This window comes from Protopterus annectens, chromosome 4.part0, assembly GCF_019279795.1.
Source record: "Protopterus annectens isolate FY-2018-M chromosome 4.part0, PAN1.0, whole genome shotgun sequence".
NCBI lineage: Eukaryota > Metazoa > Chordata > Ceratodontiformes > Protopteridae > Protopterus > Protopterus annectens.
In genome coordinates, this window is record NC_056733.1 from 1,452,804,214 (window position 1) to 1,452,820,409 (window position 16,196).

The window sequence follows — 16,196 nt, forward strand, 5'->3', positions numbered from 1 at the left end:
AGTGTTTGAGTAAAACAGCCTGAAATATATTGCTGTGACTATTATTATTTTTGTAATAACATAAAAACAAAAGAAGCAACAGGCCATGGCTATATATAAATTAAAACAATTTAATCCACAACAGACAACAAAAGGTGAGCACTTTCGTGGACCAAGCCACTTCATCAGACAATGAAATGAAACAAAAAATTCCTTTATATACCATCCCATGCTCATTGATTAAAACCCCACCTTAATTTAAAGTCACATGTCATTTTATATTCAAATACACCATATAAAACAACTCATTAAAAAATTAAGTAACAAAACCATGTATAAACCATAATGCAACATTGCACATTAAAATGTTACTTTAACAGGTCTCTCCCTAAGAGAATGGGCTTAATATTCATTTTGTCATTGAGGCCCTTCCCCATACTAGCCCTTTTGTCTCACAATCCATTCAAGTTCTTTTGCCTCAACTTTTGATTTCACATCTCCCCCCCTGAGGATGTCCACGACTCTATCAGTCACCATAAAGGTAAACCTATGTGTATCCCCATGGGTTCCTACATGCCTGGCTAAGGCATTTGTCTCTGCTTTCCTCCCTATATCACAGAGGTGCTCCTGCATGCAGTCCCTTAACCTCCTGGTTGTCATCCCTACATAGAATGATACACAGACCACACAATGAGCCAAATACACAATATTTGTACTATTGCAGTTCGCAGACAGTTTAAACTTAAAAACTCTATCCATGTCAGGGTGTTTAAACTCTCCACTAGAGTCTACATGCATACAAAAATTGCATACTTTACATGGTATAGTACCACCTTCACCCCCAGTGGCACAAACCTGTGCCACCCCTTGTTGTAACTTGGGTCCACATAAAATCCTTTTCAGATTCTTTTTGTTTTTAAAAATGAACTTTGGAGTATCACCCACTAATTCTTTAATTGCATCACCAGCACACAGGATATTCCAATTCCTATGGAAGATGTCTTGTAAAACCTTAATGTTGCTAGAGTAAGTTACTGACATTCTGATAGGTCCACTTGTGCTCCCCACTATTCATGATGGCCATTCATCATCAGAGAAGTAGGGCCTTCCCTCAGTGTTCTTACACTCCACCACTCCTCTGAGGGTATCCTGAAGCTCATTTTCAGCATAACCCCACTGCAAAAATGTCATTCTCAATTCACCCAATCTAGTGGATTTATTCCCACAAACAGTGCAGTTCTTGATGCTTTTGAGAGCGTGTGTATCAGAAAAATTTACAATTTGTATGATTTTGATGTTAGTGGTAAAGTAAAGAAGAAAGAATAGCTCTAGACTGCCTGCGCAATGACACTTCTATTTCCATGAGACCGGCGGATAAAGGTGGATCGCTGGTGGTGATGGACTATTCCTATTATAGGGTGAAGGGGTTTTAATCAATGAGCATGGGATGATATATAAAGGAATTTTTTGTTTCATTTCATTGTCTGATGAAGTGGCTTGGTCCACGAAAGCGCTCACCTTTTGTTGTCTGTTGTGTATTAAATTGTTTTAATTTATATATAGCCGTGGCCTGTTGCTTCCTTTGTTTTTATGTTATTGGACTGTTTTTTGGAAGTACAGCTTACCAGCATCACTTGTCTTCTGCTTTTCTTGATATTATTTTTGCTTGAATGCAAATGGACATCTGAGGTGTACACAGTCAATAAAGTATGGAACATATTTATTGCTTCAGGAATGGCTACACCAAGAATGCACTAGCCAGACATTGTATGCAGAATGAGAATGAACATAGTTTTAGATTTCAAGTTATTGAAATTATTTCTGAAAATATACGTAGTGGTGATGTTAAAAATTTTACTGAAACCAGAGAATTGCATTGGATTATATTATGGCAAGCTGATAAATACCCAGGTCTAAATGACAGGGTTTCTATTAAGCCTGTACTAAAAGCGCAATGTCTCTTTAAATAATACAAGCTGATGTCAGGCTTCTACCTTTCTTTGATTTTCATTGGCTGTTTGGAATTAATGTGAATGTATTAAAAGTGTTGATGCAGTTTTTATATGGTCTGATGAAGCACTAGTATGTGGTGTGAAAGTGCTTACCTTATTAAACTTTTAAATTTTTTAAACTTTCAGTCGTGTTTCTGTGCCTTGTCTTTTTTAGTTGTATTATTATATTTGGTTGAATGCAAATGGATATCTGAGGTGTACACAGTGAATAAAGTAGCTATAATGTGGAGATACTGAAGTCATCTGTGCATGAAGCTGATGATCCCAACTGTTGTTTGATTACAATTAAATCATTGACCTGATGTAGCCTCACCTCATTCTAGCTAGCAATAATCATTCAGATGTTTTTTACAGCTTCTCTTGCTCTGAAGTCACCAATCACCACCAGTTGTATGTATAAGGGTATACTCTATAACTGTAGGTGAAGGCTGCAGACAAGCATATCACAGACAAGTAGTTATAGCTTAGTTATAGTACTGTTTCTAGAGACTATTTCCAGTCAATGACTCATCTATATGACACTGAGGACATACATTTTACCACTGTATTGTAGGACATTGTGTGCATCTTCTTGGGTCTTTTCTGTGGAATTGCTACTTCACTACTGCCAGAGAGTGTTTCAAGCTGCTCAAATACCACTGCTGTTGCTTCCTTGATGAGTGTTTTGATAAATAACATGGCCTATCAACTGTAAAATTCACAGATAAGGGCTTATTTGCACCCCATATATGCTAATGAGACAAGATTCTGCCATTGTTCATAGTTCATAGGTTCATAATTAATAATTAGGCTAGCTGCCCTTGTGGGTGATTTTAAACCTATCCAACTTCCCTGTCAAAGGTAAAATTAAAACCTGTACCTTGAGACTGTGAGGTAAGCACCTTAACCATTATGCCAACTCCCAGCCCCTGTCTATAAATTCCTATGTTTCACAGAAGCACATCAGTTACATAAGGTGCACATATGTGCCCTGCCTACCAATTAGCAATGCCCACTTATGGAGGCATCCTCTGCATTTAGCACTACATACGAGCGTTAAGGTATGTACCCATAAAAATCCTAAACAAAGACAAGGATTGTGTGGCATGGTTTATTTTCTTCCAGCCTGAGATTATAGCCATTTGCTGAGCTAACTCCATCATTGCACTTGTACTTAGTATCAACTTTTCTGAAGCTGTCATACTTAGTGAATGCAGTACAGGTTGGGGGTCTTCTAGTGATATAAATAATCTTAAATCTTCACTGGCTGGCATCATGTTCTCACGCACTACCTTGCATACCCCAGAAGGTGGGTGAAATTCTGCACCCTATTTAGCTCAATGCCATGTAAATGTGACTAAATATATTTGAGCCTGTTAATATGGGATGGAACAGTGCCTCAACAGGTCATATTAAAGTGTTTCTGGTTGGCTGAAGCCTTCTCTTACTCATCATTGGACTTACTTTGTTATTGCTACAGAGCAGGATCAGACCTGTTACTTACCAATAAGATCCTGCCTGACACTGACTTAATAATTGTCTTGTTAAGAGACATCTCAAGATCTTCCCTTATTAATGTAGCACCTTGAGTCATTTCTGTTTGGTGATGTTTCACTCCTTGCTACTTTTTCAGCCCTTGACAGGGTACTGGTTCATGAAAAAGCAATAGGATAGGGGAATGTCAACCCAAACAATAAGGTTGGAGATAATAGATAGGGTTCACAGCTATCAGACTTGCAGCCTCATCTTTGACATTGACATAAGGAAAAACTTATTCACAGAAAGGGTAGTAGATGACATTTATATGCTTCTAGAAGAGTTAGACTATAGGCCTATGGAATATTTCAAAAATGAATGAGGCTGATAGTGAAGAGAAAGGGCAGGGGGGCAGCAACTTGGTACTAACTGCATCAGAAATATACCATACAAATATAATGTAAAATAATGCACATCTCTCAAAGGTTTAAGATAAATATTTCCAGATTTTTACACAGCTAAGCTGTGCACATTCTTAGGCTTTGGAGGTTATTTTGTACATTTGTCTTTTTGTCAGTTCTTAGAAAGATTACTGTTGTGAAGAAGCAATGAAAAAATATTTACCATATATCACCAAAAGAAGACTATGCTGGTAACCCCAGAAACTTATGGAGTATAGTTAACAGCATCCTGCAGAGATCTAGTCACTTTAACTCCATCTTCATGACACCCAGAAAAAAACAGCCCTATGACTACAACCGTCCTCCTTCTTCTATTATTTGGGCATCATGTTTAAAGAAAACTTTGAAATGTACCCCATCACACAGTACTCCAACGGGTAAAGGTTCTCTTACTTATTTGTTTCGACATTTCCCAAATCCAGTTTAAAATTCTTATGGTGAATCAGGCCAGTAAATATTTTCCTTCTGACAACTTCTGTGCTGGCTGTAATACATTCTAAAACTGTAAATTTCTCATTAACAATCCACTAAGTGCAAATATATGAAAGTTCGCTTAATGAAAATGATTCCATAAAAACTAAATCAGGAGATAATAACTCCTAATTTAAATGGTGAGGTTGCATCTCATCTTAAAACTATTACCTGATCTAACTTTTTGTTGCATTAGCTAAACTCTATGAAAATAAATTTGAATGGCAGATCAAGCAATACCAGGCTAAATATTGCATCCACTTTAGTTGTCAACATAGACTGGGACCCTTATTCAATACATATTTAGATATATGGTCCCTGTTATGACACCATTTCATAAAACTGGCTATTTTGCTTAGTTGTGATATAATTTCTTGGTTCATTGATGTCAGACATTATGCAAATCACTTCCTCCTTCTCTAAAGATGTTTTAGTGGAGAGACCTATTTCTAATTTGACAAATTGACAGCTCTTTCTCAGGCTGTGCTCTTTCAAAGTGCAGATTATAGGAGGCTCTGTTTATTCATGCTGCCATCTTCTCTGGTGTTCCTTTTGTCATCACTCATTTATTAACAGCCTGGTTTTTATCTCTCTTGTGTTTTTCTCATTCTTTATCTAGACAATCTGTTTGATGCTTGGTCACCATTCCTGAAGAAGCTATAGAAAAGGTTTTCCAGTCATTCATTATGCTTGTCTTAATGTGGCTTTTGTGATTACAGAATGTCAAATTTTATAAAACCGATTCATCTGTCATGCTTGTCTTAATGGGGTTTGACCTGCGATTACTGAATGTCAAGTTTTTTTTACAACCAGTATATACTTACCTTGAAACTGCTAGGGCATTTCAGGACATCCCTTCCTAGAACATTCATGCTTATCTGATTTACTAAAGTGTTCTGAGTCATCTAAATACTGTAAACTCGGGCTGTTTAGTAATCAGACCTAGTTGTTTCATACACTTAAGCTCTTTTTATTTATTTTTTATTTTCATAGGTGATCACTGCCATAACTTCTATAATATTTTCTCTTCAAGCAATCCAAGCCCTCATATAGTTCAGAATAACCTAACAATCCCTTGTTCATAGGTTCATATGTGTTTACTAGGTTAACAATCACAAAGGCCTTTTTAAGCCTAGCCATGCATCCCAAATCTCTGACAAGTTCTGATACCCTTGATATGGTGGGTTTGGGAGATGAACTGTTTACATGTTACCTGTGTCCATTAGAGACAAATGTGCCAAACCAGGGTGCTATATTAATAGTCCTGGTTATAAATGACTCAGTTTTCCAGGCTACAGTTTATTACTGGGATTTAAGTATCCATTGAAAGGAGGGAGAAGAACCTATAATTGTGAGGTTGGGTAGCATCTTTATCTTTGGAGAGGGAGAGGATGGTGACTAATTGGCTCAAGCAGGACAAATACCTCAGGTTGTAAGTCTATTGAAACAACTGAAGGAGTACAGGACTCATATTTTTTTAATGATTTGTAAAAAAACAGTAGTTATCACCACCAGGCTATGGAACCCACTGCTGATTAGACTGTCAACTTCCAAACTGATCTCATTTAATATAAATTATTTGTCTCTCCTTTCCATCCCTGTAAATGATACACTGGATGGCTAAATCCTGTCTTGAAAATTTCTAATTTCCTTTACATCTCTGCATCTTTTGGAGTTCAAAATCCTCTCATGTTATTGTAATATAATTCAAATAAGACAATCTTGTTTAAACTGAATTCAGCCATTACTATTAACCAGAGATAAAATAATCTGTAGTGCCTTCATATTTTGCATCCTGGAACCTAACCATTGGTAACTTCAGTGCTTGAACCCTCTTCGCTGAGTAGTATGGTTTTTACCTTTCCTAATGCTAATGCATACCACAGTACAAAATGACACTTATGTCTTTCTTACAGTGCTTGAGCTGCTGCAAAAATTCATTATTACAGCAAAAAGACCTCCTATATTCCTTTTTTTCTAAAGATTCAGTACATTCACGTAAGGTCTGATCTTGAGATTTCTGAGTGCCTTTTCTTTTGAGTCAGTTCCTGGGCTTCCATCTTTAAAGTACAATTTAAATAATTTCTAGTTGGTCTGCAAAGAGACCACTGACAGACTTGAGTGGACCAGTATCTGTCTATTGTATTTTGCACAGTAACCATATTCTTAAGGTATTCTCAGCAAAAATGGATCAAATTGCTATGGAGAGAGTGAGTAAAGATATTTCAAGCTTAAGTCCATGCAGGTAGAATTCTAGATGAAAGTGAACTTGTCAGAATCTCAGTGGAAAAGTAATGTAGTAATTTAATCACCCAAAAGAGTTACATCTGTATTAAAGTTGTCATTAATCTAGGTGGAGCAGTGTACATCTATGTGTCAAAATCAATATCTGTCTAAAAGCATAGTCCTCGAGTAGCTCGTTTCCAGACATATAGAGTCACTGTTGACTTTCTCCTGATGACTGCTATCAATACGGCAATATAAGTCACAGGCATACCCTTTCGTCTTACTATACCTTCAGTATGTAAGTACATAAAATGAATATAATAGGGAACTAAACACAATGTGCATTCTTCAGTAAATATAAGTGCAACAGTCTTTCCATATGCAGGAAAAGAAATGTGCAGTTTAAGAAAAACATTTTTGTCAACTTTATTCAATACTACTATATGCAAGGGGGAGATGGTGCTTCTTTAACTCCCACCATATTAATTACTGTATACCCTCTTTGTAGATTTACACAGTTATATATTAGGGCAATGGACTAAAAGGAGGTACTATCCCTCATTTTCATATGTGACTGTGGAGTAGTCCTAGAATAACGTATGCTGGCAAGTGGTCACTCCAAAAAGTTCAGAACTAAATTCTTAAATAATGAGTCAGTGAAAAAAATAATAACAAAGAAGGGGGAGCAATCATGCTTGTTACAACAGTGCAGAAGATATTTTACTTCAAATGTATCAGTATTCAGTAAGTGACAACCTATTTTGCAAACATGAATTCTATATTACGGCTATATATTCTAGAAAAAAACATATTTTTTCAGTCTTTAACATTATCTGCCTTATGCATATCAGTACTCTGAGAGTGGAGCAACTCATTCCCTGCTGCAGCCTGCAGTCTGTGCTGCATGACCCATTTCTTTTAGAGCTGGATATGGGTCCAGGTAAACACAAATGCACTAGTTCATAAGACCCATGTTTGGTATTTGATAGTCGATGAAAAAGAGTCATGGTGTTATCTCAGATCAAAGCAAAATGTTTCCCTACTGTTTCGTAGTCCTATAATGTTCATCTTCTGTTCTAAGTGTGTATCTGCATATTAATTTAACATATTTTACAGCGAATTCAATTAATTTACTAGTTCACTATAACTAGGTTACAGACACGCCTGGTAGTTAGTATGTAAAGAATAAGACATGACAGGGAATGTGTTAATGCTACTTTTGTGAACAGATGGAAGGGTAACATAAGGCATGAGGCTGGCAGCTGAGAGCCTCCTAACCCTATAACTGGGCTTTCAGACTCTCCTAGAGGCATGCCAGTAGTGACTTAATATGGAAACTTGTCCATCTGAATTAGATTTTTAACTGGTGTCTAGTTTACAGTCCTTAAGGTTGCTTACAATGATTAGCTTTTCCTTATGTTTAACGGTTTACAAAAAAGAGTTACTTGCTGGTAAAACCAGTGCGGTATCTTTTTGTGTCTCCCTGAAATGAAAAAGGGACATAGAGCTGATCACAGTGGGACCACTTAGCGAAGAAACTCATGACTTATCAGCTTATTAATTTTATTCACTTAGAGGAGAATTTCATATTAAACATTCCATAAAAGATCATTCTGAAAGTGCAAATATAATAACTCAGGCTTTAGGGGCTGTAGTTAATTATTTCATTGCTACTTACCGGTTAAGGAGAGAAAACATATCTTACAAGAACTGGACTACAATTACAAGTAAACTGTTATATCCATTAAGATTTCAAAGAAATTAGGAAAATAAAATCTTATTGGAAAATATTAGCATGGTATGTATGGACGACACACAAGTGTCTTAATGCTGAACTTTGAAACTTTCAAGAGACAGAAAAACATATGTCTGTGTTGACAAGAAATATTAGCAATTACATACACATATGTAAAAGTATCAGCAAATCTATGAACAAAATACAGAAAATTAGTACATATAGGTTTGAAGACAATTATGCAGTGTTGAGCTATTTATGTTGGAAAGAAATAATAAAATGCATTTTATGAAAAATTAACAAATTAATTGATGCACAGGAAGACAACTTACTGTACTATAATGCTATTTCTTGCAAAGTCTGAACCCAAACGCTTTAAGCTGTGAACCCCAAATTATCTGGTTGTTAATTCAAAATGTACATAAGCCATTTAATTAGCAAAAAGCCTAATGTACCTCTATGTAATCAACATCCATTTGTGAAAACATGCAAAGCCTTTACCTTCAGCACATCCCTTGTGTCATTAAGGCAGTACACCCGAATGCTGTATTCCAAAGACGCACAGACTGTGGGAGCGAACAGTACCAAGCGGAGACGTTTTGCTGCACACATGCTAAGAGATTCACCCACAAGAGCAAATCGGCCAAGCTGCTCCGTGAACACGTAGCTACTTTGGGACTCCTGCTGGCAATAATATACGTCTGAGGGCACTTCTTCACCAACATGCAGCACATCCTGTAGAGCGACAGGCAGAAAGACAGAAAAAACATTATCTTATTCACAGTTCTCAGAACTCAGTTGAAATAAAACCGACACATACATATTCTCAGCAACTTATCAGGGAGAAAGTCTTTCAGATATTATATATTAAAATAGTGAACTCTTCTAAAAATGCAGCCTGTCAAACATCTACTGATATATTATCAACAACATGGTCATGAATTACAAACCAAGGGAATTATCAAATACACCAAATCCCTATACGCACAAAGTATTTAATTTTGTAATACTCAAACATTACATTTATTCACTATTCATAAATCTTCATAAAATACAACATCCCTTTCTCTCATCCTCCCAACATTGAACAGATTTTATGCCACAACAAACATGAAGTGTATAGGACATTTATTTCTCGCAGGGTATTTCACTTCCTGGCATAATTCTTTCTTTGTCCTTCATCCCTTATAAGTATTTAATGCATCACTTCCCCACTAACCCTCTGTCATCCCTCTCAGCACCCAAAGAAAATAGAGAAACAGTAGTGAGGGGGGAGAAAAATCAGGGAACGCAGCCATGATTTATCAGGGACAATTATTTTTCTGCTATAACCTGACTCCTGTAGGCTGATATGCACATTCACTGAATTACAGGTCTGACATTTCTATCCAAGGCTTCTGCATAGTTCAGCACATGTGCACTCTAAGCATTATGGGAAGCACCTTGGCAGATACAAGCACACATTTCTATTAATTGTTCTGCATGCTATAAATCTGTTTTCCACAAGCTGTCATCACCACTTCAGTGGGGTGTACTACATCCTTCCCCTAGCCTGTTCAAGCTTGTATTGGTGACTCACTCCACTCTTCCTGTCACCTCTTCCACTGTCAGTGCTGCCAATCAACCCAAACAATCTGAGCCAAAGTCAGAGATTTATCCCTCACTACCAGACAGCCAAGTACATTCCCAGATATTATTCTAGCATCATTTTCATCTACTGCATCCCCAACACTTTAAAACAATTTCTCTTGGACATACTTTCAGTTCAAAGAGCTATGACTTCATTGAATTAGATTTTTAACAAACTTTAATTAATTCTGTTAATGTCATTAATTCTGATTTGACTGACTTATAGGCAGTGAATAATCAACCTTCCATGGAAGAAATATACAACCAACCTTTTATTTTAATTAACAGTGCATTGTAAAAGCACTACAGGAAACATGCATTAATTCACTTTACTTTTAAGGAGTTTTGAGGGAAATTGTGAAATGTACTAAATAAAAATTTTCCATCAAATCTTGAAGTATTCGGGCAGCATGAATCAGTAAAATATCAACTATGCACATACAGTTACATCCATAGATCTGCAGACAATTCTTATATTACTGCATGAGATATTCCTTATTGATATTATGGGAAATTGTAAATTAGTTTAAATGAGCAAACACTGAGTAAAGGTCAAGACAGAGTATTTTGATTTTGGTTTTATGTCATCTTCTACTGTCAGTCCCAGTGTTGACCTTAACTTATTCCCCCCAACTTAATGCATAAATATTAGGTATTTATGCTAATAAAGTTAAAAATGCAGCCACAGGTTTAGATGACATTTTCTTACTTCTTCTTAAAATAATTCTGAATCAGTTGTATTATCAATGACCAGTTAGATGAAAAATTATCAAGACTGATTAATCAAATCACATTTCAGTTAAATTTGCAATGCTTTTCTTTTTTTATAACTTTTTCTACAATGGCTGATACCAGTGTATGTGGCTGCAAGAGATGTAATCCCCTACAATGAGACTGTAGGGAATTTCATCCCCAAAACACACTGTAAATGTTGAGGTTTATTAGTAAGACATCTTTTATCCAAAATCTTTATGGATAAGATTCCCTTGACTTCTCTGATGAATGTATCCTTGGTGTTGTATGACAGTGATTTATTTATTCTGCTCTGCATAGAGTTTTTTTTTTCATTTCTAACTACTGTCCATTTGTCAGATGCCCGTACTATCCAGAATACTTGAAAGAGTAAAACAAAGTACATTTAAATGTGGGTAAGTAGCTACTGATCACTATCAGCTTACAATTATAGCGAGCAGATGACGTACCGTGACTAATTTCGGTCATTGCACCTCTTTCTGGAGTTTTAGATGCTACTATTCCAGTTGTCATGGTATAATTAGATATAGGACTTTGATTTGCTTCTTATTTCTAGTCATGTTTAATACTACACCAAATGTTAAGATCAAGCAACACATTATCAGTCGCTTAGTGCCTGGATAACCACTCATTCGTTTCAGGGTCAGATGCACAAGGACAAGTATTACTTCAGGTACTTAAAACTGGCAGATTGTTTCTGACCTCCAGTGTCTGGACAGGCTTTCTGCCCCCAGTCAAATTAGTTTGGATTGATATACAGTTACATAACAGGATGCCTCTCATATGACATAAAAGACTATCTTTTCTGACACATAGATAAATAATCTAGTGTTAGATTTACAATCTCATTATTTTTCATTATGTCATTCTTATGTGAAGAGACAGGTTGGGAGACACCACGACTGGATTTGTGATTACAATGACCCACGAAAGACTTACAAGGGAGATTTGAAAGGTAAGTCTGCTTTTGATGATAGTTTAATAAGAAACAATGCATTTATGATTTGATTAATCAATTTTTATAGAAAAGTATTAAAAGCACACATAAGCATTTCTTATTATCCTTGTATGTATCTTTGGTGAGTTTTATGAAATACTGTATTGCTGTTGTTATCCTAACCAAAGAACATGAAAGTAATGGTGTTTTCATATCGTTTGTACACATAAAATAAAATGGGGAGGAAGGAATGTAGTACTTCAGCAGGCATATATACTAAGATTTATATTTAATTTATTATCTGTATCAGGTAGGCACATGCATTGTCTCACTTAAAAAGTCAAAATGAGATTTGTACTGAAAACAACATATTCAGTGAAGACTACATAGTCTCCCAGACTTCTTTTGGGGGGTTACTACAATAGTTGTCTGAATGATGTAAGTACATTTCCCAGTATATTTTACTATGGAAGTCAGTTTCATATGGGACACCAGTATAACCTAATCAGGGTGAATGCATGGATAAACACCCATATCTTTAAACAAAATTGCTGGAGGGTTACTGCATAGAGGTTTTGGTTTGCTACTTATGTATAAAAGAACCAGCTTTATGAGAGAAAAGAAGATGCAAAGAGCTGGTGGGTAAATGGTGGATATCAATGTGATGTTCACGATGATACTGTTAAAGGCATTTGTGAGAAAATAAATAAAGCAGAAGTACAATTGCTGGACAGGGAATTAACACTATAATAAATAAACTGCTGTACTCTGAAAACACTGTGAGGAAAGAAAATATACTGGAAGTTCCCAGGATATATGCAGGACCTGTGTACAGTGGGGTAACCAATTTTCTGATAGAATTGTTACGTCAAGCAGTATTTTGTCATTATTGATGTTTTAAATCTAGTAATATTTGTATATATTTGTGTGTGTGAATCTTGGTCTGTCCTTTAGGGCTCTGAGGTCATGTAATTGGATCTCCTGTTTTAATTCATACTTAACTGGCTCTTGATTAGTGACAGTGACCAAGTACCAGCTAATCATGGATATTACTAAACGTGAAGTAATTGGTTTTAAGTCTATGCTGCCTCCTGATTCTGCAGGCATTGTATTTTATGCCTAGTTCTTGATAATACATTGCAGTCACAGTTTATTAGTTAAAAAGCAGACTTTCATATAGAACAGTAACATTCCATACTGAATAATACAGCTGAGTGTGGATCGCAATATAGAAGTACAGTGGGAGTTTGCTTCATTTACAGCAAATAGTCAACACATGTCTTTTAAAACTGGTCTTTTCTGAATTCATAAGAATATATTTTTGTAGGTTAAAATGAGAAGTTCAGTATTACCTTGTCCTTCTCAAAATGTATTTTTGAGGACTAGAATGTTTTTGAATTTTTCTTAGAATTCTCTTTGTGTAGTTTAAAATGTGGTTAACAATGCTCAAATGGTCAAATAAGTCCGCATGAAAATTAAATCCAATAGATAGTGCCTTGCTAGCAATATAATTTAATATACACCACTGTAACCACTGCTGCCAATGTAACGGGTTGAAATAACATACCAGTATTACAATAATTGCAGCTTTTTGTCATGTTAAATTATTTAGAACAATGTTTAAATATATTATGCATTATGCTTTAAATTTAATTATTAAACTGCATCAAATACTGTTTTAAATTATATTGCACATGACTACCCCTCTTAACATTTTAGTGCCAAGAGTCATCAGTGTTAAGTTAAAGGTTAAAATGTAATTCAGACTAATTATGTGAACAAAGCTATAATAGTCTAATTCTTGAAGCACAGTGTAGTCTAGAATGCATTTTCAGACTGGCCTCAATGTATATTTAAGCCCATTCTTCTAAATGGTAAAATTGTTAGGTTCTGAACTACATAAAGTATGACCAGGATAGCACTGGACAAGCTTCCAATGGACTTTCTTGATTATATGGTTTCAGCCAGGTTTCAGTTAGGGTGACTATGTCAGGGGTATAGTTACCTAACCAGGCATGGAAGTCCTGAACTTTATTTACTACACTCCTGAGATTGGTAGAGTAGAAAGATACTTGCTTGTTTAAGGGGGTGAGATTAGTAGATGTTTGTACAAGAGGATTATTATTCAAGGTAGGCTGGGAGGGGCCTGGTTAGGCTGGATGTCTCCTGATAGAAGTAGTGGTTTGAAGTAGAGTAAGTGTTTAAATAGGGAGACATTTCTTTTCTGCTTAGAGGTGGTTGGGAGAGGGGGAGATAATTTTATTTTAGGAAGGAGAGTAGTACAGTTTGGAATAGAAGTCCCGGTTTGCAGGGGAGCCTGGGGTTTAGTATCTGGATGTAGAGTACAGTTTGTTGGGTGGAAGTAGTGTGAGGGTAGATGTGTGTGATAGGAGGTGAGGCTGTAGAAGAGGTAGAGTACTGGTAGCAGGAGTAACGCTTGTGGTTTGAAAGGCATGATATAAAGGTAGATTATGTGTAGACAGTGGGAAGATGAGGTGAATGATAAGTAGTAGTGTGTGGGAAGGAACTATAGGAGGGGGTGCGTCAGTAAGGAAGTAGTTGGGAGGGGCTGAGGAGGAGTTGGAAGAGGTGTGGTGAAGGTGGATAAGTATAAAGGAAATTATATGGGGGTGGGTGGGAATGGTGGTAGGAGTTGAGCAAAGTGAGCCCGAGCATAGCGAGTGTGAATAGAGCAGGGCCCTACTGAGTAGGTGCTGAGCTTCTAAAAAAACTGTCTGTCAGCCCTATGCCAGAACAGTATAGGATTTCTGCAGGTAAAATGGAAAATGTCTATTAATTTGCAGGGAGTCAGCTAGCTAGTATTTAATAGTGGAAGGGATATATAAGGTGTAGGTATGAGAGGGGTGCAGGGGTTTGTAAAAGGCCTCGGGTTCCCATGGTACTGTACTCACACTGGGTTACAGATACCTATATTTCAGGGAGGAATAAGGTAAATGTGTACAGAAAGGAGTTCAGTTTAATATTTGCACATTTATAGAGGGGGTGATAGCATACTTTCTTTCCAGTCTCCCGAGTTCTTCTTTTCAGGTACAGGTATGGCTGATTCCCATTTTAGGTGAGATTTGACAGAGCCTTGGTCAGGGATTCAATGTTAGAGTGCAGAAACAGGGGAGAGAGTTTCTTTTCAGTCTCCTGAGTTATTCTTTTCAGGTACAGGTATGGCTGATTCCCATTTTAGGAGAGATTTGACAGAGCCTTGGTCAGGGACTCAAAGTTAGGGTGCAGAAACAAGGAGAGAGCTGGTGAGCACAGTAGCCATAAGGACGCTATCAGCATTTAGTGTGTAGGGGTATAGATCACCCCACACGTTACCCCACCTCGCTACAACATCCTTAGACTTGACAGACAAAAGTAAAGAGGAGGAGGGGTAGCCATACTCTTATCCTGACCACCTCTCAATAACCAGTCCAAACCTCCTTCTACCCACTTTCTCTACAGCTGAACTCCTACTTACCAATGTTAAACTTAACAACTTTACCACCATAACTGTTGTAGCAATTTATATCCCCCCTAAAGACAATCTGGGCATACTCGAGAACATCCTATCTCACCTCTCACAGACCCTCCACAATGAAACCATAATTCTAGGGGATTTAAACATAGACTAACTTACAATTCAAACTTCCCATACTACCTCTTATATCAACTTACATGGATTTGAGCAACTAATCACTTCCCCTACCTATATTAGCAAGTCACACCTGCCACAGTCTCTTCTAGACTGGATTTTGGTGTCTCACCCTCAAAATTACCACAACCCTCACACTCTACCAAACACCCTTAGTGACCATTGCCCTATCACAGTAACTAGACACACTCCTCATTTCACCAGACCTTTCAGGTTTATCACTTCCCGCAAAATCTCTTCCTTTACTCCAGACTCTTTCACTGACCAACTCTCCAGAATTGACTGGTCCAATCTCACTACACTCCCCTTAGGTGAAGCTGTTCACTCTTTCAGCTCCACCTTTCTAAACATCCTCAACTCCCTTGCTCCCCTCCGAACTATCAGAATCAAAGCTAATACTGCTCCTTGGCTGACCAAATCTACTAGAGCCCTGATGAAAAAAGGTAACAGGATATGGAAATTATGGACTGAAACCAAGACCCGTTCTCTCCTACACACCTATAAAGAACTTAGGAATCAAATAAAGAAAATTATAAACAAAGACAAGATCAACTTTTATGCAAATCCTCCCACTACCCTAAAATCTGACCCTAAAAAATTCTGGAACAAAATCAATCATATACTGCATCCAGGAAACCCTTCCACTCCTAACCCATGCCCGAATAAAACTTCTGAAGAAACTGCCACTGTATTTAACAATTATTTTATTAATTCAATAACTACCATTATTAATGATCTTCCCACTAAAAAAATACTAATAACCCCACTTTCTCAACTTCTCCACCTTATCCTTCTAACTCTTTTTCCCTTACATCAGTCTCAACTAACTATATTAAATATCTACTCTCTAAACTCAAACCCTGCTCCCCTCAGCTGATAATCTACCTTC

General features: G+C 36.8%; 1 protein-coding gene across 1 annotated transcript in view; it reads right to left on the bottom strand.

Annotated features, from left to right (window-relative positions):
* UNC5A (unc-5 netrin receptor A) overlaps positions 1–16,196 on the bottom strand; it is a 1,914,539-nt gene that overhangs the window by 653,431 nt on the left and 1,244,912 nt on the right. Inside the window, exon 11 of the mRNA XM_044069905.1 lies at positions 8,841–9,074. Within this exon, the coding sequence (XP_043925840.1) occupies positions 8,841–9,074 (234 nt within the window). The remainder of the gene's footprint in view (positions 1–8,840; positions 9,075–16,196) is intronic.